This window comes from Strix aluco, chromosome 7 (assembly GCF_031877795.1).
Source record: "Strix aluco isolate bStrAlu1 chromosome 7, bStrAlu1.hap1, whole genome shotgun sequence".
NCBI lineage: Eukaryota > Metazoa > Chordata > Aves > Strigiformes > Strigidae > Strix > Strix aluco.
In genome coordinates, this window is record NC_133937.1 from 20,254,648 (window position 1) to 20,273,006 (window position 18,359).

Consider the following 18,359-nt stretch of genomic DNA (forward strand, 5'->3'; position numbering starts at 1 on the left):
AAGGTATCTGCTGTACGGTCCCGGGGGTGTGACTGGATGCCCAGCCCCGGCATGTGGCCTGTCACGAAGGTCTCACCCCTCAGCGTTCCAGCTGCTGGAGAGCCCTGCAAATGGTTTCCATCCATTCACCCCATTGACTCCATTCCACCACTCTTATTGTGCTAAGGAGCAATAAATCACAACGGGCCCTAATAATACCAAATTCAGTCCAAGGATCCAACCCCGACCTCCGGTGACCTCCCAACCAGCGGCTGCCCTCTTCGTGCCCTCTGACAAATTCAGTCTTGACTCACCGTTGTTCAAGCAGCTGCTCAGTGCCATCATCAGGTAGGTGACATCGGGGGGACATCTCTGTGCATCCCAGCTGGCCTGGCAACATCACCTGTACAAATATAATAGTCCAGAGAAAACACTCTTGCTTGTACCTTTGAAACCTGTGGTCCTATAGGTGCAAGAGCCATGTTGTTTCCCTGGGTAACGTCGGAGAAACAGCTGCCATCAGTACCCATGGAGAAGCACCTCTTCCAGATTACATATTCAGACCTGAGGAAGGACCAGGATCAGGCTGTACATTTATTTGTCATCACCTGTCACCCCAGGGTTAAGCCATCACCTGATCCTCCCCTCCAGGCATACAATCACAGGCCTCCAGCACCTCTGGGGCCTGGGACTACTTGCTACTGGCCAGTGGGTGAATGCTGGCAACTCCTAGCCATTGCGATTTCCAGTTTTGCTGGTATAATCCTGCTTTTTCTCAGTCTTGCCCGAAGGCCATCAGGCACTGCAGGGCTTACAGAAATTCTGCAAAAGCAGAAGAGTGCATCCCTGGCTTCCAAAATGACACTAGAAGTTTACTCCCGTTTTTCACTCCTGCTTTTAACAATGGGATAGCAAAGAGGATGCTGTGGAAAACGCTGACCGGGATCACGTTTTAGGCCAAACCCGGGCTTCCTCCTAGAGTGCCCGCAATGCCTGGCACACAGATTGCAATGCCTGTGAGCCGAGTGCCGGCAGCTGCCCGGGGCGAGCTGCTGGTGCAGCCGCCTGCCCGGCTCCGCGCTGCCGCCGCTCACCGAGAGCGTTTCTGCTCTTTGGCGCTTCACTAAAAATTCAGAACTTCCCCGACCGCTGAGCACAGCCCCGTCCGGCCCCTCTCCCCAACGGCGCCTGCACAGGGTCTCATCACGACCCCCAGCCCTTGCAGCGCCCCGCCGGAGATTCTCCTGAAGCTGACCTGAGCTGCAGGCAGCCTGAGGGGTCCAATTAAATCCCAGCCACCTCCTCCCCTTCCTCTACTCCCCCCCCCCCCCTCCCCCCCCCAATGCAGGGGCTGTCTCCTAGCAGCTTCCTCTTCCTACGACGGCATCTAGATCTGTTATCTCCGTTGGGAAGCAGAGGTGGTCTCCTAGACGTGTCGGTGTTCTCAGGACTGCTGGGATAATAGGGCTGACGGTGGTTCCTAACGACGGGTAGTGCCACCCCTCTGATAGGTGTCACCAGCTGAGCTGGTATAAAAGAGAGAGGCGATGTGCTCTCTGTGGGAAGCTGTTCGTGTGCCCTCCCCTGGCTGCTGAGGCAGGCAAGCTGTTTGGCATTGACTGACTATCTCTCTGTTAGCTTACAACTCCAGCCTGGGCTGGCAATCTTCACAAGTCCAGTTGAAGAGTTTTTCTGCTGGCAGTGACCGGCCATGAGCGCGTCTCACCTAAACAGCAGAGCTGAGAGCCACTTTAGAGCCTCAGAGGAGCATGAACTGGAGGCAGTGGGGAAGAAAGCTTGGGACAATCCTGTTTACAATGGCTCTCCCTCTACCTCATTGAAGATTCGGGCCATCTACAACCCGAAGTCCATCCTGGAGAACCCCTATGAGAACTTTGAAGAGCTGAGGGATCCACTGCCCTACCAGGAAGAGCAGAGCAAAGCTGTGGATGGGAAGACAAGTTCTTTCCTCAAGCGCTGCTTCTACATCTTCAGAGGCATCCGAGGTAAAGCTTTGACATCTCACTAGAAAGGATTTGCTAGCCCTTAGGAAGAGCAATGGGGGGGCGTGGGGGTGGAGGGGGATGCAGAAAGTAGAAACCCCATAGTGTTTGTGTAGCTCAGGAACCTGCTCAGCATAAACTAGCATTACTCTGGATATCGTCTTTGGCTGACCTGGAAGGAGCATCCTCAGTCCGTGTGCCTTGCTGTGGCTCCAGGGTCTGTCATGTTACCTCTACTACAAAGCAGGAGGTACAGACAGACTTAGTGGTGTGCTCAGGGTCGTGCAGTGAATCTGTTGGCAGAGCTTTGGATGGAACTTAGGTGTCCTGAACCCACAGGAGCCGACACTCTGGTGATGAAAATATTCTGTCTTTGTGTGTGTTTTCTAGATGGAGTGGTACTGGTCCCTGTGTTATGGTAACTTAAGAACTGATATAAATATCCACCAGAGAAAATCTAGCACTGGTAGGACTGCAATACAGAGGGTAACAGGAATTTATCAAACAAGGCTTTGCTTGAAGACAGGTGAAAGAAAGAGGTGCTAGTCTCCAGTTTAAAAGACAAAGAGGAATGAAATATTATGTAGGCTTATTCAGACGCAACCAAAAACCTGGGAGCAAGGTAGGTCTCCTGTGAGGATACAGTCCTGGGCAAAAGCATTTGTTGAACAGTTTCTTACAGAAGACATAAAATACTGTAAAAACAGAGAAGGCAAAGCAAGAAACTGTGTTTCTTGTGGAAACTATTATTTTCTTGCCAATGTGTCTTTTCTTCCTGACTTGTAAGGCAAGAACCTTTCTCAGAGCTGTACTCTCTACTGGTACCTGTGAGTGGATAACAGTATAGCCTGGTCCTGAGTTGCACAGCCCCTTTATGATCAATTCTTTCTTGTAATTGCAGTTACAATCTAACACTATTAATTCATATGGAAACCAGAGCTAAAGCTTTAGAGGTTTCTCCCAGCCAAGAAGTGCTGGGTGGGCTTGGTGAGTAATTATAGATTGTTCAGAAGCAGCATACCATTTATCTGTTTTATTCTGATATCCTTTCTTCTAGGCATTGTTTGAGACTTAAAAAGGCAAAACAAATCCATACTTTTAACACCAGAATTCCATTTGTGAGGTGCCAGGGCTGAAACTGGAGCATGCAAATGAAAATACCTGTCAGGACACTACAGCATTTGCTGCTTCTATGATTTGCAGCAGCGTGCCCTGCCAGCAAGAGTGGTAAATAGGGTTGCAGGACAGACCAGAGCTGGGAAGATGAGTTCCAAAGGCCAGTGCAGTCGGAAGAAAGGCCTCTATCAGCCTCACAGAGGTGGGGACTTTTTCCTTGAAGAATTTGCATCCTTCCTTTGCATCTTTACTAGGTGCTCACTATTTTTCATTGCCTCTTCAAATATTGCTGGTTCTCCCCTTTCCCTTTCATTTAAGGGAAATGTCTCACCTAGTGTCTCACCTGGAAAATGGAGGTAGTAAAGAGAAGTTGCTTAGCCAAGGACAGTTTGTGGGGTTTTTTGCTTAAAAAACATTCCTTGGGATTACGTGTCCGTGGCTCTTTGTGGGTACTTATCACAGTTGGCTTCCTGAGTCCCTTTCTTGTTCTCACCATCTACTGGACTGGTTTACCAGTGAATAGCTGCTGCTCCAGTTGCCACTGCTCTTTCCCACGCTCTGGTTCTTGCATGCCTCTTGCCACTTCAGCTGTTTCATGTCCAGCCTACAGACAGACTTTGCTGGGCATCTGGGTGGCATGGGGGTTGATGAGGGACAGCCAGCTTCCCACTGCCTTTGGAAGAGGATCTCCAGCTGTACCCGAGACTGCGAGCTAGTCACTCACCTGGCTCACAAGTCTGGTTTAAAAGGAGCCTCAGAACATAATGCAAATATTGCCATTAATTCCTACCAGTAACTTGTTACTAGCAGGAAGGCAAGAATTACAAATTCCACTCATTGCCTGTTGTCTAGATTCTGGGTTTTTTTCTTTGCTCTGCCTTGCGAGTGCTAGATGGTCATGCAAGATGCCATAAGGAAGCCTGGGTGTCTTCTAGTCTTGAGTATCCTTCTACTCCAAATGTCATGTCCAAAATAGCTGCATCCCCAAGGGGGTGGGTGGTGCCAAAGGAGACACAGATGGGGACATGCTTCATCTATGAGGTGGTATATTTCCATGGCATGTTTCCTAAAGAAACAGCTGAAACCAAACCTCAACTGATACAGTTTTACAATTACTGGATGCAATCTGCAAGGGTACTGGACCAGCCTCATAGTCCTCCAGGTATAATTTTGGGCAAGTCTCTGAACCAAGTTTTCAAGGATATTTGAATGTCCCTGACTTAGGTGTTCCCGAGTACACTTCTATTCCCAAAGCGAAGAAAGTCTGTGCCTCTGTTCCCAACAAGTAGGATAGCAGGGGTTCCTTGCCTCATGGAAAAACAAATAAACCTGTTAAAAGATTGTGATATAGCCATATCTAGAGATGAGGGGGTTATTTAAAAGTGACATGAACAGATGGGTGGGTTGTTTCCCCTTGTTTTTCTCCGTTGTGGAGATTCTTGTAGACCACACGATACTCTCTCCTGCACATGATCTTCTCCAGGCTCTCATTTCTGTTGCTGGTCTGGCATGTCCGGAACAGGCAACTGCTTTGTCTGTCCAGGAGCGAGGGTGGATGCTGCAACAGTCACTATGGGAGCTGATGGTGCAAAAAGCTGTCTGTTGAGATGCCAAAGAGCTGTTGAAAGGACAGGAGTAAATGCACACAGACCACTATATTACTTTTGCTTGCTCCGAAGGCAAAAACGCTTCATTCTCTGCCAGAGATGACTTCAAATGTGTAGCCTTTGATCAGCTTTGATCCTGGCTTGCAGGAAGGTGTTTGTTGCATGCTACTGGGGATGGGCATCAGCACTGAGCTCTCTTGGAGCTGCAGAAAGCAGCAAGACTATGGGTATTATCGACATGGCTTCCATCACTAGGCTTTCAAGTGGAAGTTCTTATGCCTTTCAACTTCAGGAGCATTTCAGAAATCACAACAGAAAGCCATTACAAAAAGAACAAACAAACACACTAATGGTATCAGGCGGTTCATCAAACCAAAATATCAAGGCTCCTTTTAAAGGAAGTGTTCCTCTCTTTTTGATCAACGCTGGTGATGTTTAATGAGTTGCTTTCACTCATGTGTGAAGAGATCAGGTCACTAGCTGGTGCAATTGGCATAACTGTATTGCAATAAAGTCAGCGGAGCTCCATTGATAGACATCCTGAACATAATTTGGCTCTAAATTTTATGCTGAAAATATTGAGTTGGGTTATCTGATTGAGTCTTATGAGCGACAAGAAATCTGCAAGAGTTTTTAGGTAAGCAAGGGACAAATATTTGGGGCCTGATGGTTCAATATACACTAAAAGGACTAACAGTTGTAAAGCTAACATCAAATGCAGTTCTGCTATGGAAGTCCCATCGGAAGGTCAGCTGCTGGCCCATGAATGACTGAGATGAAATTTTGTGGTTTCAGGAGTAGTTGTGACAAAGACTGGATTTCTGCAAAGACTAAGCTGAAAAACAGGCAGGAAAAGATCAGTCCATAATGAACTCAAACAGAAAACTGGAGAGTGATTTAGCAAAATAAGAAACCCAATATATTTCAATTTTGGTCAGCCCCAAATCTTTTGTTCATGCTGGAATAGTTCTTTTTAGGGGTTATTTAACACATTTTTACAGCTCTTAGTCAAGTTTTGAAATGAAAAGTGGTTTTGCCTTGAAAAGTGACAAAAATCCAACTCTAAACAGTGTTCTTTGGGAACAGGACTTCAACTCCTCACATGGCCTTTGGCCATCAAAACTCTCCAGTTTCTTCTTTACACCCAACAGGTCTGTGGGGCACTACACTGACAGAGAACACAGCTGAAAACAGAGAACTTTATGTGAAGACCACACTGCGAGAGCTGCTAGTCTATATTGTATTCTTGGTGGACATCTGTCTACGTAAGTAGCTGTTATATCTCATAGGTGTCTTTTCTGTGTGCAGCATCAGAGGAATAATGTGAGGTTTTATTATTAGACTTCCTCACTCTGTTGTGTTAAATCTATTGTACATGCACTCATTGCAGCAAGCAGGTGTGTCATTAACCTACAGAACAGCAGCTGTACACAGAAGTAAAGTAACTGACTATTGCTCCAGACCTAATTGATACTGGTTAGGTTTAAGCAGTGTTTTCCACCCACGTTATCAGTCCTAGCCATTGACTCCACAGACCTGGGAGAATCTGCCCAGGGTCTTTTCTTAGTTTCACAGCAAATGTTCAAGCCCAGAGAGCAGCTCTAGAAACTTCCTGAGATCAAAGACACAGAGTTCAGAGAGATTTTCCCCTCTGAGACTGAAGGAGATGGCAGCTCACACTGTTGTTCTTGGGTGGATTTAACTGGTCCCTGTACTGAATGCTAATGGACTTTTTCTGGGTAGAACAATGGCTGTTTGTTTTCTGCGAAGGTTCATTCATTATCACAAATGAGCACCTGTGGCACGGGACAGTGAAGAGGATTGTATTTCATGGACCCTGTGGCAGGATAGACAGACAGACAATACCAGCCTGAGTTACTATCACACTGACCCAGGGAGACAGTGCTTCAGTCATTCATCCTAAAGAACCAAGACATGCACACAGACCTCTGTGTGGTTGCACACTGACTCATCCAGAGGAGGGGGGGGTGGGGCGTTGAATGACAGCTGCTTTATTTTCATGATGTCCTTTCAAAAGGAGGACATGCTCTTAGTGATCACCATGATAGATGTCTTTCTGCAGGAAGGAGCATTGGAGAGTTGAGACAACATATTTGTGGAAGTTAGAGCCTGCTCCTTTTTGAGGTTTCTTGGTAGATAAGAACTTACCTGGAGCTTTCCACTTGGGACAATGGGGTGTCTCTATACCTTCACGGCTTCACATCAGAACTTCAAAATACGGATCATGGACTTTGTTCTGAGAAAGAAAATTTCCCTCAGAAATTTTGTCTGAGGACAAAAATTGTTTCCCAGGATGTTCAGTTGCATAATTCAATGGTCTTCTCTGGCTTCTATACTCTTATAGTCTCTCAGTCTGACAGTTTAAATTCTGGAATATGCAACAGATAAGTTTGCAAATCCTTAAGAAAGCAGAAAGTAATATGATTATAGTTCCCAAGATTTCTTCTCTTGTGCTTTGCTTGGCTTACCTGTGATAGTATAAGCTACACAGAAAGTGAATATATAAATATATAAGGCTCCAATATTCATTCTTGTCTCTTCTCTTAGTGACATATGGAATGACAAGTTCCAATGCCTATTACTACACCAAAGTGATGTCTGAGCTTTTCCTGCAGACCTCTTCGGACGGCCGTGTCTCATTCCAGTCCATCAGCAGCATGGCTGACTTCTGGGTGGTGAGTGCAAATCTGGCCTGGCATGGGGAACCCTGGAAATCTCAGCTATACTCGGATATTCAGTTCCTCTGAATGTGCTACCTAGTGATTTCAGCAAGGCATTTTGCTGCCACGAGCTTTTGCCAGCTACTAGCAATGGTTAGAATATAATCTGCATGCAAAATAGCCACTGATTTAAAATATAATTTATCCCTGTGTGCACTGTGGCCAGAATACTGGCTAGGCTAAGTGTTGTGTGTGCCCAGAAGAGCCTAGTCCCCAGTAACGTACCAGTTAAACAGGCAGGACATAACAAAAATAAATTGCTGTGATATGATGCTCATTGCACAGACAGGGAGGACTGGCCCGGAGAGGCCAAGTGATTTACTCCAGGTTTCCTTGTGGTAGAAATGGCTTTGAATCCTCCAGTCCAGTGTCTTCATGTTGGTGTCTTACTAATAGACCTATGTCCATTTTCATGGGCAATTGTAGGAACAGCATACTTAACCTGCCTGTAATTTATGCCTGGACTGGTCTGATCTATAAATTCTTTATGAAGAACCTGGATTTAAATTTGCACTGACTTTTACTGAAGAGAATAACGAGGGAAAAAGATGTCTGGGCTCTAACACATTTCTATCAGAGAACTGGTGAAGGAATAATATGAACCACAGTGAATGCTGTTGAGATATTGCAACTGCTTATCTCTGACAGTCAGCCAGAAATTCTGTTATATTAAAAAAGTACAGCGAACTATGGCACTATTGGTTTTCTCCCACTGTTTCCAGGGCACTGGCACACACCCTTTTCACAGTTCACACCCCATGCCAAGGCAATTCCTTGAGACTTGTGCTCACTGAAGTGGAAGGGACAAAGAGAATTGTAGAGCTCTTGTCCCTTCATTAGCCCAACAAGGTGCAGCAACCACATTACAGGCCTGTGAGGAGACAACAACCCTGCTGCCCAGCATCTCCTACCACCAGCCCTGGTCTTTCCCCTCCTTAGCATACATCCAACACAGGCTTCTACTACTTTCCATCTTGGGGATTCGAAAGGGGTGGGTCAGGTCTTACTATCTCAAGCCCAGGCTAAGAAAATTCCTCTGATGTGTGGGCTATGAGGAGGTTGTTTTCCTCTCCCTCTCTTGCAGTATGCACAAGGGCCGCTTCTGGATAATCTTTACTGGACAAGGTGGTACAACAATGAGTCCCTGGCAGTGCACAGCGCCCAGTCATACATCTATTATGAGAACCTGCTGCTGGGTGTCCCACGCATGCGGCAACTGAAGGTGAAGAACAATTCCTGTCTGGTCCATGATGACTTCAAGGAGGAAATCTCAGGCTGCTATGATGTATACTCAGAAGACAAGGAGGAAAGGATCTCCTTTGGGCTCATCAATGGAACAGCGTAAGCACATTTTCTGCTGTTCAGGATTAGAAAATCCAAATTAGACTTTCCTAGTTAAAATAAGATCTGCTGAGCTGCAGGATGCCAGGGGTTGAGTTTCTCACATAAGGTTGGAATTCCCCTTGCAGTCAGAGGCAGCAAGTCCTTTTTGTCTATCAATAAGGCCAAGCATAACCAACAAACCTGCAGAATTTTCCCTCCATAGTATCACAAGTCATGTTGTGTCACTGCTGGGAAGCACTAGATCAGAAATCTAACAATAGTGAAGAGCTGATGTAGGCTCAGATCTGGAATAGGAATTAAGCGTCAACTCTTTAATTAAAAACTGCTCTGTCCCTTGAAGATATAGTCTAGTTTCTCCTGGCTACAAGGTCATATTCAAGCCTGGGGTGGTGATGCCTTTGCTTATGGCTTGTCTGTTGCAGGTGGAGGTACCATTCTGAGGAGGAGCTGGGTGGCTCATCTCACTGGGGAAGACTAACTAGTTACAGTGGGGGAGGATACTACATAGACCTCAAGTTGACCAGAGAAGAGAGTGCTGAAGCCCTGCAAGTCTTGAAGGAGAAATTGTGGCTGGATCGGGGGACACGAGTTGTCTTCATTGATTTCTCTGTGTATAATGCAAATATCAATCTGTTCTGCGTTCTGAGGTAAGCTGAGTCCCACTGAAAATTCTTCTGCCTCTTGCTTCTTCCTCAATGCCACAGTTTATTAAAATGCATTTATTTTAATACAGTCCACCAGGGGGGTATATGGATTAGTATGAAGGCTTGGTCTTCCTGACATAACCAGTCACACTTCTCTTCACCTTTGACCCTTTCCTATCATGGGCAGTGAAGCAGCAGAGATAAGGCTGTGTGAACACATGCACAACTCTTCCACTCATGGTTTGGTGGATGCCTCACCATCGGGTTTGATGCCTCTCAAAATTATCTAAGAGCTTCCATCCCCCTGTTTGTAATTATCAGAGTTTTCTTGTCCCCTTCAAGGTTAGTGGTTGAGTTTCCAGCCACTGGTGGTGCAATTCCCTCCTGGCAAATCCGGACAGTCAAGCTTATACGATATGTCAGCACGTGGGACTTCTTCATTGTTGCCTGTGAAATTGTCTTCTGTGTCTTCATCTTCTACTATGTTGTGGAGGAGATTTTGGAGCTGCGTATCCACAAGCTTCAGTACTTCACCAGCATCTGGAACATCCTGGATGTAGTTGTCATTCTGGTGAGGACCTTGCACATTCTTTTGGGAGTAGCAATGGCAGAGAGGTATAAGAGCCAAAAGAAATGAAGGAACAGGGAAACTGGTCTAGGTAAGGCAAGAGCTGGCACATATTTTGCTCTAATAGTAAAATAAACTAGCTGAGTAAATGGACACACGGTCTTCTATCAGCTGTTAGAAGAAAAATCTTCCCTTAAAGATGCCTGAGAGGCTGTGAAGTCAAGGCATCATTCAGCACATTTTGACCTTATTTCCATCCCCCACCAGTAGACTGCAGTTCTGAAGTGTGATACCAAGGAATTGTGTGACACTTTAATTTCTGTGGAAAGCACAGGTACAGCGGTCACTGCAGACTCTTTCTCTTTGCAGCTCTCCATTGTCGCTATTGGGTTTCACATCTTTCGCACCATTGAGGTGAACAGACTGTTGGGAGAGTTGCTGAAACACCCCAACACCTACGCAGACTTCGAGTTCTTGGCATTCTGGCAGACACAATACAACAATATGAATGCAGTCAACTTATTCTTTGCCTGGATCAAGGTATTGTAGGGGGTGTGGGAGGTGCCAGGCCTCCAGTCTCAGACCTCTTCCTCGAGGTAGCTTGGGGGTTGACTCTTCCATCCCTCTGAGTGAATGAGAGTAACAGCTATATAACAGAGGATTTTCCTCTCAAAGTCACATGCTCTGTTTTGCGGTAAATCCAGACAACTTTTCAACCTGCGTTATGAGGCCAGTTATTTGGAGATAGTGGACAGGGAGAGGAGCTCAGACGCTGTGGTGTAAAAGTGGTTTAGAAAATGCTGAGTACAAGATAACTTTGTCCATCCTCTATTATTTTAGTATTTTGGAGGATAATCTGCCAAGCCATGTTTTCCTTTCATGATGGCCACCCAACAACTAGAAATGAGCCATCTGTTGGCATGGACTTTGCATTTCAACCAAAGCATCTTGGCATGGTGGAAAGCCACACTGTACTTGGGGGTCCTCATTAGCCTCAAGACATTTGCCCTTATAGCCGTCCCTCTTTACATTTTTCCCTTGACACAAGGAACAGTCATGTGTTTATGATCCCACAGGAAGATGGTGGCACACCTGGGACAAATATCCTGAAAACTAAGCCACCATTCTCCTAGCCTGGCTGTCTTCTCTGTCCTTTGGTACTGTAGTGAACCTCTTGTCTTAGTAAGCATACACGTATGAGAGAGAATGACCTAGCTGATGGTTTGGCCTGACTTTGTCCCTGTTCTTTCTTCTTGCAGATATTCAAGTATATTAGCTTTAACAAAACAATGACCCAGCTCTCCTCCACATTGGCACGTTGTGCCAAGGACATCCTGGGCTTTGCCATTATTTTCTTCATTGTCTTCTTTGCATATGCCCAGCTGGGTTACCTCCTTTTTGGGTCACAAGTGGAAAACTTCAGTACCTTTGTTAAATGCATGTAAGTGTGTAAGTCAGAACCATGTTTCTATCATTTCATCAAAAGAATTTTAACTGTTTTTTAACCTCTCCCCAATTGCAGATCTGAATGTCAATCAGATACCTGTTATATCTAGTTGCAATAAAGCCACAGTGGTTGACAAGTCACAGTCCGCCAGCTGTGACATGGACAAAAGAAAGCAGTGAGAAGATGGATGGTTACAGACAGATTTCTGGTTGTATGATGTTTATTGGTAGGGATACAAGTAGCTGATCCTACCAGACTTTGAGACTCCTTGCAGCCCTACAACTCAACAGAAAACCCAGCCTTTCCATGGGAACGTTTAGTGAGAAGTTTCAGTTTGCTAAGCCTAGACAGCTTTCCCTTCATGTGGAGCTGTTAGGTTCACCAAGGGTACTCAACACATAGAGTAGCTTAATGTCTTTCTGCAGAAAAGCATCATAGCTCAGCTGATAATTTAGTTTTTGTTCTGCAGAACCTTTTGTTACCTTCTTGCCTGCTATGGGTCTGTAAAGGCAGTAGAAAGGCACTGTCTGACTGGCACTGAGATCTTGGCAAAGTTGTGTTTCTATACACTGTCAGATGGCTTTAGGCCTAGTTAGGATAAACTTCTGAAAAGGGATAAACTTCTGAAAGGATAAATTTCTGAAAATTGGTAGTGTTATAATATGTTAATTTTAATAAAAATTCAACATGAAGCTTTCTAAAATATGTTGTATAATAGTCTAAATAAGATTAAGTAGGCATTTTCAAAACAAAAGAGATAAAAGTAATTTCTTATTGTAAGGAGACACTTCAACTTCACTGAATTGGGGCATTTTAAACCAAAGAAGAGGAAGCAATGCCATATTCATCTTCCTTAGACCTGGAAAACTTTCCCAGCTCCCCAAATAGTCCAAATGCAAGGAATCTGAAATGGAATTTTGCATTTTTCAGACAGGATATTTGGACTCCAGGCTCTCAAGGTCCTTTTCCCTGCACATGACTTCACAGTCTGTATCTTTCTGTCTGTCTTTTTTCTTTTTTTTTTTTTCTTTCTTTTTCTTTTCGTTTCATTTTTTTAATTGGACAATACTTCTTAATGAGGGTCACTTCACTGATCAGTCTCCAGGGAAGTCCCACATATAATGTAGCAAGATACCTGAGAGGTATCTGCTACAGCAACGTTTTCCAGCCTGTGTTCCACAGGCCTCTGGCATCCAGGTGCTGCCTTTAAGGGGTCTACAAGTGAACAGAGATAAGCAAACTTCTGATCAATAGAAACTTGCTTCATTATAGGGGCTATGAATTGCAAAAGTTGAAGAGCATTGTCCGTTACTAACATCCTCTTCACAGTCTCATGAACTCTCTTGAAAGAGAAGGCTTCAGTGAGTCGAGTGCCTTTATAAGGGAAAATTCAGGTTGGTTTTGTGGTTTTTGCCTGTTTTTTAACTGCTATTTAGACCAAAACACACTTTGGGCAACCAGAAACTTGTGGGGAAACCATGTTTTCCTTTCCAGCCAGCTCTTGCTCTAACCAGATCAGCTTGCTTCACCCCTGAAATACTGTGGGTAAATTTAACTCACCAGTCAGACTGAGTGACTTAGACCCTGCTCTGGCTTGTGCCTGTGACCATCTGGGCTGCAGGCAGATTCAGGGTTCACCTCAGAACTGTCTGAAGATGTAGGATAAATTTATGTGCCTTTGCGTGACCTTGTGCTCTTTCTCTCCTCCAGCTTCACTCAGTTTCGGATAATTCTTGGTGATTTTGACTACAATTCCATTGACAATGCCAACAGGGTCCTTGGGCCTATTTACTTTGTCACCTATGTGTTCTTTGTTTTCTTTGTGCTCCTGGTAAGCAAGAAAGCCCTCCTTGCTCCCATATTGACAGCAGTGTTTGCGAGACCCCTCCTGATAGTCCCCGAGTTAGGTGCAGTGCAAAAGCTTAGAGAGAAAAGAAGTTTCTGTTGTGATAGCTCTGCAGTGCAAATAGACTGAAGTAGACAAAGAGCACATCATTGCAATTGGGGATTTGATGATGAGGGGGATTAAGAGCCATATTCATATCCTTTAGGGTGAAGACTAAAACTGACTGGGAATACCACTGATGTCGTAGCTGAATTCAAGGGGATCAGTTCAGCTGCTCTATAGCAGGCAGTGAACAAAGCATGGGGGCAGTCTCTGGCTTTCTAGGCAATGGATGCAGAGGGATGCTCGTAATGACCAAGTTAAACACCCAGTGCCAGGAATCCAAGTGTAACCTAAGATCTTGCAGGAGAGGCTACCAAAGGTGGTTTTTGAACTGGGTACCTTCAACCACTCCTTTAACTGCAAGGACCTCCCTCACAGTGAGAAAGCACTGTGTGGCTGGAGTGGGCCTTCCCTTCAACCACTTTAGTTTGCCCGAGGGATACCCCATGTGGAAACAGCCCCTTGTTTAACTAAGCCCTGCACGTCCGTGCCTGCCTCTGTCTCTTGCTGCTTCATGAGCTGCTGGAGCAGGCAAGATGCCTCATGCTTATTCATATCTCTTCTTCCCATTTTTCTAGAATATGTTTCTGGCAATCATCAATGACACGTACTCAGAAGTTAAGGAGGAGCTTTCAAGCCAGAAGGATGAGCTGCAGCTCTCGGACATCTTGAAGCAGGTGATGAATAGTGAAAGCTGTGCTACTTTCTAGCTAAATACTGAAGCATTTTCTGAAAGTTCCTGACCTGCATGGAATTTACTAGAGAGAAATAGTGGTTGCCAACTGCAGGTCCACATTCTTGGTGCACACAGGAGTTAGAGTTCCCTTCTGGGATAAATCAAGCTCCCAGATCCTTTGGCAATGAGAAGATGAGAAAGCAGGGCTTGGGGGAATCCTGTTACTTGCTGGCAGTGTTTCTGAAAGACTTTTCTTCCCAGGAAAGTCTCTAGACAAAGCTTGATAGAGTCCTTGATAGTCCTTGATAGAGTGTACTTTGATCAATAAATTGGCAGGTCCTATTTTGCTAAGCTGAGCATGTTACAGTGGTGCAAATCTAGTGGGTTATATCTGGATTTCCCATGGGAAATTCCAGAAAAGGTCCTGGAAGGTTACAGCTCTGTGCTGTGGGACCAATATTCCGCAGAGTATTTGCGACATTATCTTAAACAGCTGATGACTGGGAGACGACATAAAGAGAGAGTCAGGAGGAGAAAAGGAGAGGGCAAACTTTGCATGGAGACCCCGGCTACCATGTTGGTGTTGCGTTGAAGGTGTGATCCTAGTTTAGAGATGGGGTTCATTCAGCAGTGTTGTATATTTGCCTCTGGAAAGCTTAAACTCTCCCTGTATCACTTGGCATCTGCTCACCCATACTGCATTGTGCTCTGCCCTATTTTTCACTGTTCTGCCTGTATGATTCCGTGGCTGTTTGCACCCTTGGTAACAGAGCTACAACCGGACGCTCATGAAGCTGAAGCTGAAGAAAGAGCAGATTTCTGATGTGCAGAAAGCACTGCAGAATGGAACGAAAGAACTGGACTTTGAAGACTTCAAGAACAGCTTGAAGGAGTAAGTGAGTCAGCTTGAGGGTTGCCTACCTAGCCCTTTCTCTTGGTAATACAGGTAATTTAAATTCTCTGGTTTTCAAGACTGGGAGAGCTGTTAGCTCAGATCTGGGCAATGTAAGACTCAAAAAAAAAAAAAAAAAAAAAAAAGTAGTTGTCATCTTTCCTCAGATGTTTAATCTGTTCTAAATAGGTTTGTGTTACTATGTCTTTCCCATGTGGGATGTTTAGGTTTGTCACTGGCGGGAGAAAACAATACACTCATTTCAAAAGAGGTGTTCCTGCACTGTTAGAGCTTAACAGTGTAATTCAGTGCTTTGAGCTTTCTCTTTCTATTCTTTTGCAGACTGGGACATGCAGACCATGAGATCACAGCAGCCTTCTCCAGGTTTGACAAAGATGGCAATCACATCCTTGATGAAGAGGAGCAACAGCAGATGAAGCATGACCTAGAGGCAAAAAGGGTAAAAAAAGGGCAAGGAAAGAAACCCCCTCGTTGGTAGAGATCACTCCAAAGTGATCTCTGGAATCTTTGGGTTTGTGGTATAAACTAAGCAGGCAACTCAAATACAGCTCCAACTCTGCCTGGATAGCAGCTGAATATATCACTGCCTGTGAAACTCTGTGTTATTCACAGTGAAGCTGACACAGAGTTAGTATCCAACTTTGCAGGAGTTTCTTTATCTATCTTCTAGGTTGCTCTGAATACAGAGATTGAAAATTTGGGGAAATCCTGTAGCGACAACAACCTGGATGAGAATCTGACCTACCTGGAAGCAAGACAGGCCACCTGGGTCTCCAAAGAAGAGTTCCAAGTGTATGTTTGTGCTGACAGTAGTTTAATCCCTCTGCAAATGAGGGGTCTGATTTCCTGCTGCTTCCTTCCCTGGTGTAACTGTTTACACTGATGCTGAGCAGTTTCAGTAAGATCTTGTCCCTTTTTATCTTGCACATGTGTCAATGAGCAGGTCGGGAGAGAACTGGCACAGTTCTTGTAATGTAGTTTGCTTGTTCCTATAAAAGATTGAGTTAAGAAATTTTGCTTTCTGCCTCTTGAATAACCTCTGCAGCTGTCAGCTGGCCACAGACAATATACTGTCATGTTTCAGGCCAGAAGGTAACCTGGATAACTGGGCCAGGGGAAGTTGATACCTCTACAGAAGGTCCTGTGGGAATAAATATCCTCGATTTTATAGCCTAGTTGGCCTTCATCCTCCAGATCTGAGAATTACACTTGGCTGTTCCTTACACAGGAGGAGCATGGGATAAATACAGCACAGAGAATCAGGACATCCTGATTCTGCTACTGAGAAACACTGAGCAATCCACATAGGGCCATATCAGAGGAGAGACAGGTGCAATATTTAATGATGGGATTGTATTGTGGCTGGACTGTGATCCAAACTGGTTGGGATCCATCCTAAGCAGAAACACTGATTACAGTTGAAAACACAGTGTAGCAGGGAGTTATGTCTTCAGTAGGTATGAATCAATTATCTGATGTGGAGCATTCACTCATATTTGAGGTCTGGCCCATTGTCCATAAGATGTCTGCTGAAAATCCTACTGTTCATTACAAGAAAAACCTTGCAAATACTCTCCATGTCTCCCCCAGCCTCCTGCAACGTGTGCTGCAGCTGGAACAGTCCATAAACAGCATCGGTTCCAAGATTGATGCAGTGGTGAGCAAGCTAGACACGCTGGAAAGAAACAAGCTGAAGAGGAAGGACCTGTTGGGCAAACCACTGGATAGTGTTAGCAAGGTTGGTAGCTCTCCATTATGCATTTGAACCAGCTTCAGGGCACGTGACCAGCCCTGCTGTGTGAGAGGGCCTAGTATCATCTTTGCTTTTCCAGTCCCCATTGACATAAGACAAAAAGGACTGGGCAGGGTCAACATTTTGTACGATCAAGCCTTTTCTGTTCAAGCAAAGTGACACAAAGCCTCTTGCTTTCATGTCCCCCCAGTTAACCATGGTACCTTTTAACATACCTTCCAACTCCTTTGAGGCCAAACTCATTCCTGTGGCAGTGGGTGCAATTCACTTGTCTTCAGTTGCTTTGTACCTACTTATCCTCAGACATAAAAAAACCCTCGTACTGTCCTTCCCAGCAAGAGCAGCTCATGACAGTGTTGTGGACTGTGATCTTAACAACATCTTGCCTGTGGATTATCTATCACACAGGTGAAGGTGGAAGATTGTTAGCGGTATGCCCATTATTGCAGAATTGTGACTTTTGCCAAAGACTGCCTATATCCAGTCAACCAGCATATTTTGGGTCTTCAGCTTTAAAGTCAAAGGCAGCAAGCCATGTGGGAGCCATGTCATTACCTCATATTTTTACGGCTTTGATAATGAGAATAGCCAAAGAACACAAAGTGACCTAGCGGAGAAGGTCAGAAAGAAGCCTCTCTTTTGCAGAGTAGTCTTGTGATCCCTTCCCATCTGAGAGTGTTTTGGGGGGTCCTACTTCTCATATGAACATGCCTGAAAGCATATTTGAGTGTTTGCAATTTGCTTTGCCACGGCATTTCTGTGACTGTTCTCGTGGAGGGTAAAAAAGGATGAATCTCTCCTCGTTTGTCTAACGCTTGAATGTGCATTCATCAGTGTATTGCAGAAAACAGTATATTGGATCTTTAATAGGCAGGCAGGCTTGTACTAATTTCTGGAAGAATGTGGGAAGATATTTAAGTATCATACACACCTTGTCTCTCTCCTGGAGTGTTGCTAGACTTCTTGGTAGCTTGCTAACATTGCAGGTCACTCTTCCTTCTGCTTCACAGGAGGAAGAACCCAATCAGGAAGACCTGCTCCCCCAGAGACTAGACCAGCTGGGGAAAGAAGAAGCAGAAGGTTGGGGGATGGAACATGTTCAGGGAAACAACCTGAGTGGCAACTCTTCCCAAAATGGGATCTATCCCATCTTGTCCAGGTCAAGTGTGCCGGGGTCTCAGGTGCCCAAGAACATCCAGCCACAGTCTGATGCGTGCTTCTAGTGAACAGCCCAGTGCTCCCAGTGTGGCTCCTATGGTACTAAGTAACTGTCAGTTGTTTCCCCACTGTTAGAATAATCCAGACAGTTGGACACAGACACCGCTGTTGCCAGGAACTGGTGATGTGAAAAATCAGGGATGCTCTTTTCCAGTGTAATGATGTATAATGTCACAAAGCTAGAACTTCCGCCCCCCCATATTTCTGGAGTAGGTGGAAATTTGGAACTGGGTGATGTATTAGGTTTCTGCCTCTGAACAGGCCAATGCAAAGACTTTTATCTATCCTTTCCCAAAAAGTAGAGACCCCAGAACTCCGTGAACACTTGTGTCCAGAGAGGCACATTGCAATTTGTTCCCAACACACACAATTGTCTGCAGGACAAAGATGTGGTTATCGTGT

The 18,359-nt window shown here is 45.1% G+C and overlaps 1 protein-coding gene across 1 annotated transcript; it reads left to right on the forward strand.

The window, feature by feature from the left end:
* Positions 1-1,690: 1,690 nt before the first annotated feature.
* On the forward strand, positions 1,691-17,962 carry LOC141925624 (polycystin-2-like protein 1). The gene is made up of 15 exons (XM_074830035.1): positions 1,691-1,985; positions 5,857-5,970; positions 7,274-7,401; positions 8,531-8,787; positions 9,213-9,437; positions 9,777-10,005; positions 10,372-10,542; positions 11,262-11,443; positions 13,160-13,280; positions 13,976-14,074; positions 14,844-14,965; positions 15,308-15,425; positions 15,657-15,778; positions 16,577-16,724; positions 17,750-17,962. The coding sequence occupies exons 1-15, from the start codon at positions 1,691-1,693 to the stop codon at positions 17,960-17,962; spliced, it is 2,544 nt and encodes an 847-aa protein (XP_074686136.1).
* Positions 17,963-18,359: the final 397 nt, after the last annotated feature.